The following is a 17,585-nucleotide window of genomic DNA, read 5'->3' on the forward strand; positions in this document are numbered from 1 at the left end:
ATTTTTTCGTGTGATTCTCTTTCGGAAGTGTTTGCTGATCGTTTTTATGTGTTTAAGCAGTGTCGCTGTTTTGACCGTTCACGCCGATATGGAGGCCGGATGGGCCCGGTTCGTCCGTTGGGGAGCGGGGGGATGCCGGTTTTTTTGGTATATGTCAAAATCCTTTTTTGCTAACTGAGCAAATATTGGTTATATTTCTTATTTTTACGTAGTGGTCTATGATCAAAAGCGAAAATCCTTTACTGAAGTCGGCAATGGGCGAATGATCATAGCAGTGTTGCCCAACTTTAATGTGAAACGCCTGATCGAAATTGAATTGCGGTCATTGATTATATCCTCGACGGAAGTCGGTAATGGGCGAATAATCATAGCAGTCTTGCCCAACTGTTTTAGTGAAACGCATTATTGAATTGAATTGAGGTCATTGATTTGGTAATTCGCCAACTTTGCACTTAAATGTGTTGTAGTTCCTTTCCGTTATTTTATACCCACACACAATTTCCAAATTTTTATGCTTTTTTGTCTTTCCAGTAGAAGGAATTAATCGATAATACATATTACATAAGCTGTTTGTTAACTTTCTGCTGTGCGTCACTTGACGAAAATAAAACTTTTAACCATTGCCCGGATCATCGCTATTGGTCTTCCTAGAACAGCCTTCATACTATCCTATTCGAGTCATGCCAAATTTAAAAAACGCAATCAGGTTAATCAGTGTGGCGATGATTCGAAAGTGACTCCACTTATCTAACCAGAGTCGGGGGGCAGCTCGTCCCAGTCAATCTGGCTGTTCACTTACCAAAATCCAGGGAAAAATAGTTTAGCATTAAAAATAAGCTCGAGTGCATTGATATCGTGAACCAAAGAAGGTAGTTACATCGGAGATTAATTATAACAACAATGGCAGCTTTTCTATGCATACAGGATACAGAGCGCATGATCGTAATGGATATGCCTAGCTGAGTGCAAATAGTATTTTTTTTTTCTACTCCCGTCTGTAAAATACCTAATTACCCACCGATCTAGAGTGCGGGAAGCGTCACACGTCAGTTTCGTTTCCTATGAATCCGAGCTACTTCGGACATTTCCGGGATTTTAGATATTTCCCACGCTTTGAACATTGACGTTTGTCAATTCTGACGGTCATGTGAGTGAATATATTCGTGTTGTTTTGCGAAAATGTAACCAAAAACTAACGGTCGTAGAAAAAGTTTAGTATGCAACAAGTTCGGTAAACTTTTTAACTCACTCGTTTATTAAAAACTCGCTCCGCTCGTGTCAAATAAACTCGTCAAATGACGTTTACCACACTTGTTGCATAATATACTAATTCCCTCTCTTTTCCATGACTACAGTTCGACCTCGACAACGTGAAACAAATTTAATTTCTGTGCTCTGTGTTTTGATGTTTATAATGAGTTCACAGTAACCAATTTTTTGTAAGCACAATTTTCTACAATTCACGAAATTAATCAGTTTGCATAAAATGTCAGAAATTTCTACGTTGGAACCATCTTTAAATAAGGTCATTCAGCAAACTAGTTTAAAATGGATTTTTGTTGGTGGTAAGGGGGGAGTTGGAAAAACAACTTGCAGGTAACTTTATCCCAGAAATATAGTAACACTGAATTTATTCCCCATACTTGATTTCAGCTGCAGCTTAGCTGTTCAATTGTCAAAAGTGCGTGAATCTGTTTTAATTATATCCACAGATCCAGCTCATAATATATCTGATGCCTTTGATCAAAAGTTCACCAAGGTTCCAACATTGGTGAGAGGTTTTAATAATTTGTATGCCATGGAAATTGATCCAAATATCGGTGTTAATGAGTTACCAGAGGAATATTTTGATGGTGATCAAGATGCGATGAAAATGAGCAAAGGTAATTTGTAACTCTGAATCTCTCTGAGAATTTGTGTTTCACTCTACTAGTCCTTCCCCTTTAATACCAATACCAATACTAGTCCTTTGTAGGTATACTTCAGGAACTTATTAACGCATTTCCGGGTACTGATGAAACAATGAGTTATGCTGAAGTTATGAAGCTAATAAAAAGCATGAACTTTTCTGTTGTAGTGTTTGACACTGCTCCTACAGGTCACACACTTCGTTTGCTTTCTTTTCCACAAGTGGTTGAAAAGGGTTTAGGGAAATTAATGAAAATTAAAATGAAAATTTCACCTCTCATCAATCAAATTGGTGGGCTGATTGGCATGTCGGATATCAATTCTGATAGTTTTTCATTGAAAATGGAAGAACTTTTATCAGTTATAAAACAAGTCAACAAGCAATTTAAAAATCCTGATCAGACCACCTTTATATGTGTCTGTATAGCTGAATTTTTATCATTGTACGAAACAGAGAGGTTGGTACAAGAATTGACGAAATGTAGAATAGACACTCACAATATTATAGTAAATCAGTTGTTATTCAAAAAATCCGGTGATGACAGCTGCAAAATGTGCACTGCCCGTATGAAAATTCAGCAAAAGTATCTAGACCAGATACAAGATCTTTACGAAGACTTCCACGTGGTTAAGCTGCCACTCTTAGACAATGAAGTAAGAGGTGTTCAAAAAATAATATCATTTTCAGAGTATCTAGTCTTGCCTTACTCTGTTTAGTACATTTAAAGGGCACTGGGATGTATAAATTATTTGAAACATTATTATGAGTGTATGAAATGTAATTCCACTATTTTTTTAGATATCTATGTATTAGTTTGTTCTCTTTTGATGTTTGAGCTTTAGGTTGTTGTTATATATATATTCTTGAATTAAACTTTTGAACCTACACTTATTTGACAAAAGAGTATAGTTGCTTTTAGATAATGCTGGCGTGATGTTTGAAATGACTCGCACATGCACATTTTGAATGTTGGTTCCAAAAGAATGTTTTGTCACGATAGTTAGAGCAGACCTCTGATTATCTAGTAGTTATTTAAAAACAAGTTGGCAAAAAAACAAAATCAATATTTTCAAGCAATTTTTGCACACATTCCAATAAAACGTGTTTGAAGTGGAAAGTGCAAAATTTTTATTAAAGGTTAAATAGCATATTCATAAATAAAAACAGGACACATGCACTTTTTACATTAGCAGAATAATTATCGTGAACCAAAAATGATTACAAGGCCCTAATGCTAGTCACATCTCTTAAGTTAACCCAGTCTGGAAGGTGTTTTTCTTTTAAATAAGCCTCCTTGGTAAAAGCCTTCAAGGAAAGGAATTCTGTAGCTCCATATAGAGCACCTAAAAATAGGAACATTTACGTTGATTTCCATTTTTAAGTCCAGCAGAAAACAAATAATTCAAAATACCTCCGAGCCATGCCGTGCAATTTTCCTTGCAAGGTGGGGTATGAAAATAAAACTCCTTAATATTCAAAACCTTGTAACGTTCACTTTTTAACTGTTTAGCTAATTCTTCCTTTAAACGAGCCTTAAAACCAGGCGCCATTGTGGTCCCTCCAATAAGAAGCAGATTTTCGGCCAATTTTTGCCTCAAATCAAGATCCACTTTCAAAATTGAATCTAATATCATTGTAGACAGACAGTAGTGATCATTATCCTTAAAAAATGGTTACACAAGTCAATTAGATCAATATTATGTTAATTCAAATATAACAAACATTTTAGGTATTACCTCCTCATACAATATTTCATATGCTTTTTCCCTAGTTTTCCCACAGACATTTAGAATGGTATTTCCTCCTACTGGGTACTTCACTTCAGGTGGAGGAATTGTTTCAGATTTTACTAAAGAAAGCTGCTCTGCTCGAGATTTCTTAGTGACAAAGCAACATCTTACTTTTACATCCTCTATAACAGATTCTGGGAGATTCTGTACTCCACTATTCGAGCTACTTAGAAGTCCTTTCAAATTACTAAAATATTAAGCAACATTGCAGGGCAAGTATAAATAATTAGTCACTTGCCTATGTATTGCTTCTGCTCCAAGAGGCAGTGCTTGCCAGCCTTGTATAATAGGCAGACCGTGACAAATAGGTATAGCTACTGCTTCTTTATAACCCACATCAAGTACAAGTGCAGTATGTACTGCTAAACTTGCTAAGCTTACTAAGTGCGAAGGCAACACTAAAATCATTGATACTTCATATTGACAAAAAAGCACCTAAAACAAACATTTTTACAAAATGATATGCTTACAGCCTCACTTCTCATACCCTTGCGAGTGTCTCGCGGAACAAGGTAGGACATAGTAATGATTCAACAATTACCACTGGCCTGTCTTTGGGACTTACTAGTGCAAACTTAAAATATATCATATGAATAAAATCCGTAAGCATGTTAAATAAATCTTCTGGAGATTCATAGTCACACAGTTTACGTAACCGATCCGTTGTTTTGCAACGTACTTCTGAGCGTATAATATATCTGGGGGCGAATTCACTTGCAAACCCAAACCTAAAACCAACATGTTGACACTTAATTTGTGAAAACGAGAAAATGTGTGCTTACTTTGTATAAGCAGTTCCTATATCTAACACTACTATCAGCTTTTCACTACTTAAGGATTCAATTGGCATTTTTGTATTTTACCAGGGCGATGAATTCAGAATAATTTTTCAAAAAACATCAAAGATTGGTTACTGGTCATTGGTCAGTTGCATGGTAAATTTTATTCTCTGGATCTAATTGGAAGAAGAAAGTTAAAACTCTTGCCCACTTTTAAATTTTAACTTTCTCAGTTCAGATTAATTTTATTCACATTATGTTTGTGCAAGTCTTTTCGGTTTATTAATATTTCACAGAATCTCAACTTTCAACAAAAAAGTATTAATGTTAGTCTATGGCATGTAATGGTCTGTGTTTGTGCTCGTCTGTGGTTGGAGGGTGATCGGAGTAATTTTTTTTATAAGTTTTCGGGGTAGAACAATTATTTAAGAAAATGTCGAAGTTGGTCGCCCAAATTCCAAGTTTGGCAAACAGTAAGTAACGGAAATAATAATCATTAGTAAATTTACGAATATAATTACGTAATATAACCTTTAAAAATCGTTTTTTTTTATAGGACTGGCTGCCGAGGCTCGACCCAGATTGAATACTTTTGTAAAATATGCAAAAGTGGAATTGTCACCTCCAACTCCGGCTGATATTCCTCAAATTCGCGCTGGCATTAGTAAACTTATCAGTGGTGCACGAGCTGGAAACTGGAAAAATGTTACTGTCAGGGAAGCTTGGTTGAATACTTTAATTACTGTTGAGGTAAGCAAATGCTGTACGCTCCAAATTCGTTTTTATGGATTTATTTTGAGCAAATCTTTCGTTTTAGGTCCTTTGCTGGTTTTATGTAGGCGAGTGCATTGGAAAACGGCACATTGTAGGTTATGATGTTTAAAGTGTATTTGTTTAGTTTAAGAAGTATATAGAAGTCATCTGTACCTTGTTCTAGTATCGGCGCACTCTTTTATAATAGTGCTGAATAAAACTGTCAAAAAAACTCAACATTTTATTGAACATATTTCTTGGTAACAATAATAGCATTTAAATTTAAAGTACCCTAAAACAACATACTTTTCTTCTTTTATTAAATGTCATAAAATACCCAAGCAAATGGGTACCTAATTACAAAAGCAAGTATGCTGCACAGAACCTGCATTAAAATTAAAACTGTTGTTAATTTGGCTTCATGCAAGGGTCCAAAGTATAGCAGCACTAAATTAATTAGTGTAAAGTTATTTGTCACTACAATCCCATCATTTTCCTTCCACTGTATTAGTCTTAATATTTTAAATACCACAAGGATCAATTTTCCTAAAATATTTAGATCACAATATTTAAACACTGTGATGCTAACTTCCATTCGGTCAGTCTTTGAATTAAATTTTGGCAACCTATGTCTGGGGCAAGGTATTAATTTAAATAGCTGAGGAGATGAATAAAGAAAATTGAAAACCTGAGGAATGAAAAATAATAGCGTAGTTTTGCTGAAGTGACCCAAAATCCCGACCACTGCAAATGTCATTCCTGAGAAATAGCAAAATGTGTCGCCCACGAATACCGAGGATGGATACCTAAAAATAAATAAAACGACAAATAACAAAAAGTATGATTCTATAAATCTTGATTATTTCCCAACAACTACTAACTTAAAGTTGTCGCGATTTATAGCGCTTGAAGTGTAGAGAACGAAATTAATAAACTGTGTACTAATTGAGTTCCGTATCATATCTTGATGAGGCTAACCAAAAATTCTGTTATGGATCCTGCCTTCTGAAGGACCGTCTATACTATGCCATGAGCCTAATAAAAATAAGACTGGGCGGAGGTCTCATTTTGAAAGGTTGAATGTGACAAATATGGGTTGAGAATTCAGTTACCGGTCTGTGAAAATAAAAATCGATGAATTTATTCAGGCCTAATTTAAAGAAGGTATCCCTTTGGATGCTTTTGCTCACCCAAATTCTATTAGTTTTATCATATTTTTATTTGCAAAACACGGAAAATAAACTGAAGCTGCAGGGAATCTCCTTCCTTACCAATAGCGAACAAGAGAAACCCGAAAAATTCACATATCATACACTAACGGAAGGCAAAATAAACTTGAAGCGATTCACAACCCGAGAATATTTTATTAATTTCAATTCAAGTTTGTGCTTTACGGGAGGCACTGATATACTCTCAATGAGGATTTCTAGGGAACTTAACTGGCAATGTAGTTGCCTCCCAGGCTGGCACGGCAACGATTGTGGTTATTCAGAAGTGTTGCTACGGGCCCTACTGGCAAATAAAAAACCAATAAAACTAAAGGGCCCGCGAATATTTCAGAGAAGACTCATATATTTGTTTAAATTTGACACTTTTAGTGAACACCTGACGGACATTAGAATACATGAACTAGGCGATATTGTCGATTTGTTTGTCATTCATGAACCAAGAGGCAGTCGACTAAAGCAAAAAATGAAAATCAAATTTTGTCAGGAGTATCAACAGAAGATATTGTATGTTGAAGGTGAAGCTGATAATTTATGGAATTTAGTAGAACCTTATATAAGCAACTTAAGGGCGGATGATATAATTTTCACTAGTCATAGCAATGAAATACCCCACAAAGATGCATTAATTTTTTTGAAGTTCTATGATGACTTTCCTGAACCAATCAGTTTTCGCTTAAGGAGGTCAGTCTATGGTTTTTTCTGGCGACACCCTTCAAAAACCATAATAAGTGGAGGTGCTTGTACTGTATCGTATTTGAGAAATATTTTAAGTGACAACTTGGAACTGCTTGCAAGTAATAGTTCTTCACCCAACTTTTCACAGAAAGGGATAATTTTGGGTGATTTAAATCATACTGGAGGGTGGTATTGTGAACTGTGTGGCACCACAGATCAATTAGTGGAATATTTAGCTAATAATTCACATTTTGTACACTGGGACAAAATGAATGTTCAAAAGATTGATATAAAATACTTGGAGAACTTGATTGAAGGTGGTTTATATATAGATGGCAAAATGCAGCTTGAAAGGAGTCACAGGTACTCTGATAATAATTTTGCACCAAATTTTGCATTAGAGAATGATTGGAAGTTTGACTTCTTATTAATAAATTTGTATTCTCAAGATGATTATTATGCCTAAAGCTAAATAAGTTTTTATTTGACAGATCTGATTTTTGATATTGACTGAACTTTATTAATCGACAAAACAAATCAAAAATACTTTGTTAAGTTTGTATTGACAATTACCAAGAGGTCTGTGATAAACTACAGTGTATCAATTAAATATGTTTTCATTTATGTAAATAAAAATTAGTGAAAAACATGTTATTTCTTTATTTCTACTTTGATAAAGTGTGGAGCAACTAAGTAAAATGTGGAGAGTAGATTTCAGTTTAGCAATAATATGGAATCAGACTTACCAATTATGTTTTAATAGTGCAAAGGAAACTCCGATATATGGCAACATAAAATATAAGCTGAATTGGTGAGCTTTCCATAAATTTCCATACAGTTCAATTATGTTAAAAATAGCAATAGAAACGGCTATCACAATACTCTGCCCAACTTCCAAACCATTGACACCAGCTATAACATTTTTAAGAATTGTGATTGCAAATACAAATAGTAAGTTCAGTTTTCAAGGCCTTACAATTTTAAATCTCATTGTAAAAACCAAATTTAATTCTTACCGAGAATATTAATGGCATTTGTGCAAAAGACAGCTAAAGATCCCATATAGATATAATATACTAATCCAATGTCAATTGAAAGTCCTAACCATTCACGTAACGGTTTTGGAACGATGATCGTTGTTACATTAAAATTTACATAGTAAACCATGAGCAAAGGCAGGGATGCAATTGTTGGCAATAACAATTTGTGTCTCCATGGAACGTCTAAAACATCATCCGCAAATCCTAGAAGCAACATGCAGCAGATTGAAAGAAGAGCGGATATGAATTTCACAAACTGAAACCAAAATTCAATAAAGAAAATTCAATCTATCTGGCAGGTAAAAGCATTAGGTACCTCATCATGTGGAAAAGTTTTACTCCTTAACAAATTGTGACCAAATGGCACTGGTATAAACAAAAACATAGTGATTAGGAAAGTACATCCTACCACAACCCCTAAAGATTCGGGCCTGCAATGGAATATTTGGAAACTAATAAAAACCAAAATATAACCTTACACTTTATCACTTGTGGTTTTGCTCATGTCTATTCCGAATAAGTTTGCTTTTATAAATTTCTCTTTTAAACTAGGAATTAATCTAACTGTTATGAAATATACCGTTACACTCATAATAAAGTTTATTATTACCGGAAACATTTTTCCGTATTCTTGATTTATATCTATATCTGGCGCCATTCTTCATAATTTGGTGACGAACCAAAGAAAACAAAGTAGTCATACAACAGGTATTTTTCCTTATATTCGTTTTATCAATGATATTTTTGACAGATACAAAAATATTTTTTGCAGAGAATAGTTACTTGCCATTAACGCTGCATTTGCGAGGCCGTCTGACGTACAATGTTCCTCAAACCAAAGATCCTCCAGTATTAGTTACATTGATCCATGATAGACATGTTTGCCTTTTAACCGAAATTTATTGCATTACAGGCCAAAATAACATCAAATGTCTAAGATATACAAATAAAGCAGAAGTATAATTGAATATGCTAACATATACAAATAAAGAAGAACTATGAATATGTTTCAGTTTAGCGTTGATCCATCAACTTCAAAGCGCTCAGTAAATTTACCACTTTTTCCAATACCTAAAAAAGTCTCATAATATTATCATTAATTTCTAATAACATATAGGTATATAAATAAATAATAAGAGAGAGCAGTCACGCAATTAGAAATCGAAATAAAACCTAATCTATATAAACAAATTGGTATCATTTATTCATTTTTTTAACAATAATTAGATTTTGTACCACTGAGGTACCTAGTGTAATTGGAGCAAAAATTTTGATATGTAAACACACTTGCTTTAAATAATATTATATGCCGCCACTTTTAACTTTTAACTAAGTAATATGCTTACGAAAAATTGCAAATTTTAAAGTGAACCAAAGCGCACCAAAAGTAATATATATAGTCAACTGCAGCGTTTAGAAAAGCCCATGCAAGTGAAACACTTGCTTTGAGCTGATTATAATTTATGTTTTGTTAAGATAAGTTGAATTTTGGTAAGAAGAGTATTTGATTGCTATACTAAATACATTTTTGTTTCCTTATAAAAAATCTTTGTTTACTTTTATAATACGGCCAATTAAATTCATTATTGTGATATTATTTACCGCACTAGTTGTTTAAGTTTCGTTTCGAGAGTTAGCCGTTTTATTGTCGTAATGTGCTAAATATTTCCCAGTTATGTACAATGTTTTACCTTTGGGAAATTATGTTCGACAAATGCTAGTCCCCTGTTTTTAAAAATATGTATATTTTTTATTTTTCAAGTGTATACCAGGAACGTTTTTGTATTAGCACACATTAGCATCATTAGTACCAGTGCAAAAAATATTTTTTCTACTCCTGTCTGTAAAATACCTAATTACTCATCGATCTAGCGTTCGGAAGCGTCACTTTACCACGTCAGTTTCGTTTCTCACGATTCCGAGTCACTTTGGACATTTCCGGGATTTTACCGCACGGATTTAGGAGCAATCGGATGTTTTCGGAGATGTTTCCCACGCTTTGAATTTTGACGTTTGTCAATTCTGACGGTTATGTCAGTTAATATATTCATGTTGTTTTGTGAAAATGTACCCAAAAACTAACGGTCGTAGAAAAAGTATAGTATGCAACACGTTCGGTAAACTTTTTAACTCACTGGTTCATTAAAAACTCGCTCCGCTCGTGTCAAATAAACTCGTGAGTCAAATGCCGTTTACCGCGCATAATATACTATTTCCTACGCAACTCTCTGCGCCTGCGCAACTAAACAGATGAAAATACATAATTATAATTCTTATCGCTTTAAATAGCTTTAATATATTAAATTTTTAGTTTGGCATAGGTAAAGTTACACACCTCAATCATAAAGATATCACATGATATATCATTATCATTTCATTATTACCCAGACATATAGCTGAAAGTTTCCCACGAATATGTCTCCAGCGGAAAGGTAAAGCCTTTTTCCCAAATTGCAGTACATTATTAAAGTTGTCATTGAGTTTCCCTTGTCGAAACAATTCCATGGAGCAGCACTGATTGCTTCATGTAACAGTTCATTCTGAAAATGTTTATTATTTAATAAACGGCAGTGCATACAAGCAACATGAAATAATTTTTTAAACGCGGCAAGGTCTTACAGATTGAAAGCGAGTTTTTCGATATCGGCTTAGAGAATGCAATTATTTTTAGCCTAACCAATGCATCTATTTATCTAGTACTTTTACTTAATTAACCAACTAACCTGATAACTGAAAATTTCGGCCCAAATTGCGTAAAAAGTTGCTAAATATAATGCACCTATTAGTTCCAGCAACATGGCGCCTGGGTTTGTACCACCGTTGTGCTGGAATTGAATAGTTATAAGGTGTACGTATGTCGCACTCTCTTTGGAAAAAAAAAGAAGCATTTAAATAGTTCTACGAAACCAAGTAAAGATAAAGCACCAAGTTTAGTCCGGAGTGCCATATTTTTTAGAGTAAACACCGAGTTTACTAACAACATTTAATAGAAGAGTTCACAAAACTATTAAGGTTTGTCATGATTTTTCACGTATAAGAATACAAGTAATTTAGTGATGGGATGTATGTTAAATCAAAATTAGGACCCAAAACAAGAGATTAGGTGTAGAATAAAGCACTTAAGAGCAATCTTCCGTAAACTAAAAAAAACATAACAAATATTATTTACAAAACTTCTGGATTACTCCTGCGCCCATTGTTGTTGAATCGAACTTGCTATCGTTCCGGCAGTCATCCTGTTGGCTTCTGCAGACCTCAACTGAAACTGAAGAAGCCAACAGGATAAAACGTTAGCAAGTTCGATTCAACAACAACCAACGGGAGGAATCCAGAAGTTTTGTAAATAGTATTACAGTAGCCCATATAAGTTTCTTTGAAAAATTACTTACAAATAAAAATCTGAACTTTAAACGATACTATAAAGATACTGAGCCCGTAAATGTTATGTTTGGTTCTTTTGTATGGTGTAGAGGTCTGGACATAGTGGGGAGATTCTAAAAATAAATTAGAAGCATTCGAGATGTGTCAGCGAAGAATGCTAAGAATATCGTGGGTCGATCGCATAAGAGATAAAAAAGTTCTTCGAGGAACACAATTAGAAGATGGCGAGTTTTACGAAGTAGTAAAGCGAAATAAGCCAAGCAAATAAGAACGAGCGCCTTATCCTTCAAGGTCAAATTGGAGGACGAAAACGAGGAATAGGAAGAAAGGAAGGAAGGAAGAAAGATCTCCAAAATGCTGAAATTAACAGAAACATATGACAGTCGCCGACGCAATACTCTGCATGTCACTCTAAGAAGAAGAAGAATATTATTACTATAAAATGATCAAAAAGAGTATTACAACAATATGTTCCGAATGATAAAACAACTGGTAAGCGTCAGTTGTACGCCTTCTGACTAGTGAGAGATATTTTAAATCATAATTTTGATGAAAAAAATGCACCTACCTATTTTCGAATGTCCTAGCGGTTAGTGTAGTAATAGAAATTTTTACTTTCGCGGTGAAAAATGCAAACGCTAAGTTCGACGCTGAATATACATACTAATGCGATAGTGTGCAAAAGCCTTAATTAATGTTATATCAAGTACTTACCAACAGAAGAATGTAAGATAGAGTAGTTATCAGTATTATTCCGCTAAAAACGTGAAAAAATAGAGAGACTTTAACAGAATTAATTACCATCTTGGCGAATCTGGAAAAAAAAACCTTGAGATATTTTCGAGTGAAGTTGTTGAAAGAGGTTGGTTTTCATTTGCGATTAAATTTTAAATTCTAGATTCTGCGATTATGCCACTTGTACAGCGTCGAGCAACCACGAATATCAGATGATGCCTAACACCCTACACACTTATTATTCTATTTTTATGATTAGGTTCTCGACTACTCATATCAGCCTATCCCCTTTATACTAGAGCTCGAAACTATTAAAGAATTTGAATTTGAGCGTGTCCTCTTCTATTTTAGTATAGTTATGTCTGCGGTGTGGCGGCGGTTTGTCTTTTAATTCAACTCTTTATTAGCCACACATTCCCAGATGTATTTTTCAAAAATGCCAGTCGCTATATTGAGCATCATGAATAATGACAAGAATCAAAAAATTATTTTGTTTCGTCACCTTTTTCAAGGAAATTAAGCGATATATTTTTCAATAATTGACTTTTGCTTGCATTCCTTACATATTTTCATTTCACGATTCAAATATTCTGCCATTTTAGGATTGAAACCGGAAAAATGTAAGCAAATATCTACTGCATGCTTCAAAATGTACAAAACATTTACATTTGGTAGGATTTTTCAAGAAAAACATTTGTTGTATTTTTACACATGATTACCATTATCTTCTTTTGCCAAAATCTTTTAATGTGTAGTTTATAAACAAGTTTACACAAAAGATATCCATGGCCTGACACGTGTTTGCAATTCCCTCATCTTTCACGTTTTCTCATAATTATAAGAAAAAAATTATTTAACAAAATTGCACAAAAACTGAATTCGTATTTACACTCGCAGTTGTATGTGATCCTTCACCCAAGTTTTTAACCGTTGCTTGATGACGATTTGGCATTCTGTGTTTCCAATAATATCAAAAAAGGTCAGTTTTCTCTCCAACTCCTTCGTTATATTTATGATTTTCCACTTAAGTATAATAACCTCCAGTTTATACGTTAGAATCATGTACGTCCAATTTAGCAAGTACAAAAAAATAAAATATCCATAGCCAAAGAGCAACATATGATAGAACGCTGCGAGGACATGCTGTAGAATTATTGGCAATTTTAAATACGGTAGGACCATAATGACCGTATGTTCGGTGCTGTTGTAATCGACGCCCCTGTATGGCAAAAGTAATATTGGAGTTGGGCAACAGAGCATCAGCGAAACGATGAGAACCATCTTTCCAGTCCTTATGCCTCTCTTCAATTCTTTGACCGCTTCCGGTTCTATCTCCTGAATTTTCCAAAAATAAAGTTGAGCATGGCGTCGAACCTCAGCGAAAGTCTTGCGTTGTAAAAGAAATGGGACAAGTGCGAGATTTGTCTAAAATGAAGAAATAAGCGCCTTTTACTGCCTTTTCGGTGGTGAAATGTGTCCCGAACAGTGAACTAGATATAAACTGGAATCGTTCAGTTAATGCAAGGAAACGAGAAGTAATGGGGCTTCCCTTCTTTGTCTATGTTGATAATAACAGCAGATGAATCTAATAATAGACTGTTTAATATTATTTTCTATTTTTGTTCTACTTTCTGTGTGGATTTTTTTGGTAAAGGCCAGTTTACCTTCTTTGAACTAAGTGGTCGTGACTATATGTTGTCCTGTTGTCTACGTAGAATACACCGACTATTGATTTCGTTTTCACAAAAATTTAACATTTTTTTTCCTTTTGCGCAAAATACAAAATATTAAATTTAATTAATTAAATTTACATACATTACAAATATTTTTTCTGGCCAATAACCGAGGCAATAACTTATCAGTTTGTTTGGCACAGTTAAATGCGGCATACCACAAGGTACGGTAATAGGACCTATACTTTTTAATATTACTAATTAATATTTACTTGGATAGCTTATGCAGTTCTGTTCTAGACGGCAAACTTATTTCATATGCCGCTAATACCGTCATAGTTTTCTCTGCAGAAACGATTCGCTAAAGCTAAGTTTAAATATTGCAAAAACATTATACACAGATATATAAAATATATAATTATAGAGTGCGCCGGTATCAAATGGTTAGGTTAGTGATAGATGACCTTTTAAAATGGGATCAACATATTCTTTACCTGTGCAAGAATAAATAAATTTTATCTATTGCGAAATATTATGTTAAGGAAAAATCCTGTTATAATCTGTAAAGCACTAGTGTAGTCCCTATTAAATTATGGTATACTAGTATGGGAAGGAGCATAGAACTGTCGTCTAGACTATCTAAAAGTGACATAGAACCAGATATTACACACTTTACTGAGAAAACCAAAACTATATCCAACAAATCTCTTGTATTGTGGGGATATACTTGAAATTAGGAATTTGTATATAATAGCTGCATGTAGTTTTGTCCATACAAATGAAAAATTTAACAATTTCATTTGTCACAATTACCACACGAGAGCAAATTTAAATAATTTATTTAATACTACACATTGCGGAAACAGTTAATTAAGGTAACATTAAAGGAAAACAACGATTTCTAAAGTTATTTCAAAATTATTTCGGATTGAATAAACAACTCTTTGTGTGTCTGTTTTAACTTCGGAACTACGGCTAAGTTAAATTCTATTCAGTGAACTAATAACACATTTGAAGTATAGCTCTCGATATTAGTAATTGGCTTGCCTCACTTATCTTTTCTTTTTTTTTTGTTATACTGTTGGTATGGTATCCTTTTTTCTTTTTTTTTTTTCGGATAGGGTTTCCAAACTTTTTATTATTATTATTATTATAGTATTTATATCCCTTTATTGTTATTTATACTAATATCTAATCTTCTGTAATGACAAAAATCTGGACAATTAGGCACATACAGGTATTACTTTACCTAGGTGCCAGATTAGCCATAACAATGTGACTCATATATCATAGTGTAAGTGTAATAGTTATAAAGTTTGCTGTGTAGTAATTGTTGTTCTAAAAATTATTTTTTTATCATACATTTAAAGGAAATGTTGTTTGATGTTCAGTATCAAATATATCGGTCGGTCAATGTAATTAAACAACGAAATCACTCCATTTGATTTATAAAAGGTGTTGAAGAAGTGTGGAAACAGTCGAATGTCACGCAAATTACACAATTTAACAAGACACTACTAATTGCATATAATAAAGAAATTATTCAATGACAATAAAACATGCCACCGAACCACTGTTGGTGGAGTTGGGGCCTTCATTGGGACATTAAATTTGAATCTCTGCAATAATATAGCAGGCAATTGTCTCTATTGAAAACTTTGTATATAACTAATAAATTATTTGAAAGAAAGCGCCGAAACGTCGGCATTGAAGCTAAAATGATTTCGGTGTGAGACTCTCATTTGAAAGTTCAATTTCTGGATCCACTTTCCAAACTGGTAATAGTTACCAAGTTACCAAGAAATTTTAAATACAAAAGTTCTTTGTATTTAACTTATATCAATTTTGGAATTTTAAATTGAACATCCTACATTTTATTGCAGATTTAGTGATAAAAACAAAGGTAACTTTTTCCAGACCGATTTCTTTGATTTTCAAACACCTTGAGAAATATTTAAGATTATGTGGCTTGGTATATAAAAAACAGCATATTAAGTCCTGAAAATAGACACTAGTAATATTTGAAAAAGTAACTTAACACAAAACTTAGGTTTAATGAATTTGCGTTAATTTTTGTGGTGTAGAATTATACCCAGTGTCACTGGTCTCGGACTAACAATAATCTAATAAGAAGAATTAAAAAGCAAAATTATCGTAACGTCAAAGTGTGAAAGGTGTAGTGTGAAGTGTAGTGTGTGAGTTGATCAGAAAACTGACAACTGTAATGAAGAAAGTCCTGATCCGACACCAATGAACATTTTTGGGAACTTTAAAAAATAGGGTATACAAAAACAGAAACATACATACAACAGCAGAACTAAAACAAAAATATGGGATAAATATATAAAAAATAAATTATAAAATGCCAATCTTTTAAATATTATTCGGCCTTTAAATCTTTCTTGTCTTAGATAAATATTTTTAGCTTAGTTTTTTTCAAAAAAGAAGAAAAAGTCAAATGATCTACAATAGGTATAGCAAATATTTTATGCGCATTGAAATTAGAGACGTAACGTACAGGATCTCCAATTAAAAAAAAAAAGAAGTGATCTTGGCATCTACAAATTTCGAAACTCATACAGTAAAAAAGACACTCGAAAATCACGAAAATTCTAAACCTAAGCCTTGTGGGCATACATTACTCTTGTAAATATTACTAGTTAGCCTAATATCAATATTGCGAGCTTTTCTTAGTAAGCTGATTTTTCAATAGCAAAGGCACATAACCTTAAATACGTCCTAAACCAACGGAAATAAAATGGGTCGGTCTGATAAATTTTACCTTTGCTTTTATCTCTGAATAAAAAGAAAACGCCATAACATATAGGGTGTTTCAAAAATTTCAAGGACACCTTATTTGGGACACCCTATATATTACAGGGCCATCTACCGAGAATCGAAAAAAATGGGATTTTTATTTAAGATTACAAAGTTGCTCCGTCCGTACCATGCGTGGGTGTATTTTTTAGTTTTTTGATCATTTGTGTAATTATCGAGATATTTCACCGTTTCAATACCGAGTAAGAGAGGGACAAGGAGTTTCAGTTAGGCTCTGAAGAAATCAACAGGATGATTGGCGAAACGTCAGCAAGTTCGATTAAACAATAACCGATGTAGGAGGGATGCAGAAGTTTTGTAATTAGTTTTACAGTAGCCTGTGGAAGTTTCATTGAAAAATTGACAAGAATTGACAGTTCTAGCCGTCTTATTTGATTGTAAACTTTGCCTCACTTGTGACGTTACCAGTTTAGATGGAGTTCACTACCTTAGGAAAAATTCACTTTTGAAATTTCAACTTACATGGAAAGCTGTAAAAAACATTGTTGCAAAGTTGGCAAACATATCGAAATCGCTATAAACCGAATTCCAAGGAACCACCCAGCATGGTTAATATGGCGATGAACTGGTAGATTCTGTTCTCGACCACGTTAGATACCAAGCATTCAATAAACCAAAGCGGTTTAACTTAAAAAAAAACTATTTTAAGGCACTTGCTAAAGGTGTAAGAGAAATGCGATATAAACTGTGCTATATTAATGTCGGCCGATGTAAATTTACCTTCATGTTTTGGATCTTCGTTCCTGAATCTTCGAAGGTAATGCATCGTTTTAGAACTCACTG

At 33.7% G+C, this 17,585-nt stretch overlaps 6 protein-coding genes across 10 annotated transcripts; 3 read left to right on the plus strand and 3 right to left on the minus strand.

Moving 5' to 3' along the window:
• The first annotated feature begins 1,018 nt into the window (after nt 1-1,018).
• LOC132705252 (ATPase ASNA1 homolog) lies at nt 1,019-2,790 on the plus strand. Of its 2 annotated transcripts, none has more exons than XM_060675738.1 (4): nt 1,019-1,231; nt 1,356-1,596; nt 1,654-1,883; nt 1,976-2,790. In XM_060675738.1, exons 2-4 carry the CDS (start codon nt 1,487-1,489, stop codon nt 2,623-2,625), a joined length of 990 nt encoding a protein of 329 aa, XP_060531721.1. In that variant the 5' UTR covers nt 1,019-1,231; nt 1,356-1,486; the 3' UTR covers nt 2,626-2,790. The 2 variants fall into 2 exon arrangements, with proteins under 2 accessions (XP_060531721.1, XP_060531722.1); XM_060675739.1 differs by having other exon boundaries at nt 1,019-1,226.
• Nucleotides 2,791-2,990: 200 nt separating this feature from the next.
• LOC132705249 (actin-related protein 10) lies at nt 2,991-4,666 on the minus strand. Its single transcript, XM_060675730.1, has 6 exons — nt 4,482-4,666; nt 4,187-4,427; nt 3,938-4,134; nt 3,646-3,886; nt 3,321-3,570; nt 2,991-3,252 (listed from the first exon to the last, which is right to left on the minus strand). The coding sequence occupies exons 1-6, from the start codon at nt 4,547-4,549 to the stop codon at nt 3,128-3,130; spliced, it is 1,122 nt and encodes a 373-aa protein (XP_060531713.1). The 5' UTR covers nt 4,550-4,666; the 3' UTR covers nt 2,991-3,127.
• A 134-nt stretch (nt 4,667-4,800) lies between these two features.
• On the plus strand, nt 4,801-5,463 carry LOC132705256 (ATP synthase subunit g, mitochondrial). Its single transcript, XM_060675742.1, has 3 exons — nt 4,801-4,951; nt 5,035-5,228; nt 5,296-5,463. Exons 1-3 carry the CDS (start codon nt 4,912-4,914, stop codon nt 5,359-5,361), a joined length of 300 nt encoding a protein of 99 aa, XP_060531725.1. The 5' UTR covers nt 4,801-4,911; the 3' UTR covers nt 5,362-5,463.
• A 1-nt stretch (nt 5,464) lies between these two features.
• Nucleotides 5,465-8,954, minus strand: LOC132705245 (UDP-N-acetylglucosamine--dolichyl-phosphate N-acetylglucosaminephosphotransferase). Its single transcript, XM_060675727.1, has 5 exons — nt 8,655-8,954; nt 8,492-8,606; nt 8,152-8,431; nt 7,882-8,047; nt 5,465-6,037 (listed from the first exon to the last, which is right to left on the minus strand). The coding sequence occupies exons 1-5, from the start codon at nt 8,831-8,833 to the stop codon at nt 5,551-5,553; spliced, it is 1,227 nt and encodes a 408-aa protein (XP_060531710.1). The 5' UTR covers nt 8,834-8,954; the 3' UTR covers nt 5,465-5,550.
• Nucleotides 6,197-7,784, plus strand: LOC132705244 (beta-1,4-mannosyl-glycoprotein 4-beta-N-acetylglucosaminyltransferase). Its single transcript, XM_060675726.1, has one exon. The coding sequence runs from the start codon at nt 6,366-6,368 to the stop codon at nt 7,599-7,601; it is 1,236 nt and encodes a 411-aa protein (XP_060531709.1). The 5' UTR covers nt 6,197-6,365; the 3' UTR covers nt 7,602-7,784.
• A 10-nt stretch (nt 8,955-8,964) lies between the features above and the next one.
• Nucleotides 8,965-17,576, minus strand: LOC132705251 (uncharacterized). Of its 4 annotated transcripts, none has more exons than XM_060675734.1 (7): nt 17,523-17,576; nt 17,265-17,429; nt 13,181-13,716; nt 12,271-12,370; nt 10,899-11,000; nt 10,560-10,715; nt 8,967-9,246 (listed from the first exon to the last, which is right to left on the minus strand). In XM_060675734.1, the coding sequence occupies exons 2-7, from the start codon at nt 17,304-17,306 to the stop codon at nt 9,190-9,192; spliced, it is 993 nt and encodes a 330-aa protein (XP_060531717.1). In that variant the 5' UTR covers nt 17,307-17,429; nt 17,523-17,576; the 3' UTR covers nt 8,967-9,189. The 4 variants fall into 4 exon arrangements, with proteins under 4 accessions (XP_060531719.1, XP_060531717.1, XP_060531718.1 ...); XM_060675735.1 differs by having other exon boundaries at nt 17,265-17,441; nt 17,523-17,570; XM_060675736.1 differs by lacking the exons at nt 13,181-13,716; nt 17,265-17,429; nt 17,523-17,576 and adding an exon at nt 14,237-14,373 and having other exon boundaries at nt 8,965-9,246.
• Between the last annotated feature and the right edge of the window lie 9 nt (nt 17,577-17,585).

This window comes from Cylas formicarius, unplaced genomic scaffold (genome assembly GCF_029955315.1).
Source record: "Cylas formicarius isolate icCylForm1 unplaced genomic scaffold, icCylForm1.1 PGA_scaffold_7__23_contigs__length_41026272, whole genome shotgun sequence".
Taxonomy (NCBI): Eukaryota; Metazoa; Arthropoda; class Insecta; order Coleoptera; family Brentidae; genus Cylas; species Cylas formicarius.

Bases quoted from the DNA above. Each gene is read 5' to 3' on its own strand.
- LOC132705251 (XM_060675734.1), bottom strand. From the start codon at position 17,306: ATGTTTGCCAACTTTGCAACAATGTTTTTTACAGCTTTCCAT. The intron at 13,717-17,264 runs GTAAGTTGAAAT...TCTTCATTTTAG, and splicing joins TGTTTTTTACAGCTTTCCAT to ACAAATCTCGCACTTGTCCC. The intron at 11,001-12,270 runs GTAAGTACTTGA...ATTCAATTCCAG, and splicing joins TATCTTACATTCTTCTGTTG to CACAACGGTGGTACAAACCC.
- LOC132705244 (XM_060675726.1), top strand. From the start codon at position 6,366: ATGAATTTATTCAGGCCTAATTTAAAGAAGGTATCCCTTTGGATGCTT.
- LOC132705256 (XM_060675742.1), top strand. From the start codon at position 4,912: ATGTCGAAGTTGGTCGCCCAAATTCCAAGTTTGGCAAACA. The intron at 4,952-5,034 runs GTAAGTAACGGA...TTTTTTTTATAG, and splicing joins AATTCCAAGTTTGGCAAACA to GACTGGCTGCCGAGGCTCGA. The intron at 5,229-5,295 runs GTAAGCAAATGC...CTTTCGTTTTAG, and splicing joins ATACTTTAATTACTGTTGAG to GTCCTTTGCTGGTTTTATGT.
- LOC132705249 (XM_060675730.1), bottom strand. From the start codon at position 4,549: ATGCCAATTGAATCCTTAAGTAGTGAAAAGCTGATAGTAGTGTTAGAT. The intron at 4,135-4,186 runs GTATGAGAAGTG...TGTTTGTTTTAG, and splicing joins TCCGCGAGACACTCGCAAGG to GTGCTTTTTTGTCAATATGA. The intron at 3,253-3,320 runs GTATTTTGAATT...TCCTATTTTTAG, and splicing joins TTGCACGGCATGGCTCGGAG to GTGCTCTATATGGAGCTACA.
- LOC132705252 (XM_060675738.1), top strand. From the start codon at position 1,487: ATGTCAGAAATTTCTACGTTGGAACCATCTTTAAATAAGGTCATTCAG. The intron at 1,597-1,653 runs GTAACTTTATCC...ACTTGATTTCAG, and splicing joins GTTGGAAAAACAACTTGCAG to CTGCAGCTTAGCTGTTCAAT. The intron at 1,884-1,975 runs GTAATTTGTAAC...AGTCCTTTGTAG, and splicing joins TGCGATGAAAATGAGCAAAG to GTATACTTCAGGAACTTATT.
- LOC132705245 (XM_060675727.1), bottom strand. From the start codon at position 8,833: ATGGCGCCAGATATAGATATAAATCAAGAATACGGAAAAATGTTTCCG. The intron at 8,607-8,654 runs GTAAGGTTATAT...ATTCCATTGCAG, and splicing joins AAAACCACAAGTGATAAAGT to GCCCGAATCTTTAGGGGTTG. The intron at 8,048-8,151 runs GTAAGAATTAAA...AAAATGTTATAG, and splicing joins AAATGCCATTAATATTCTCG to CTGGTGTCAATGGTTTGGAA.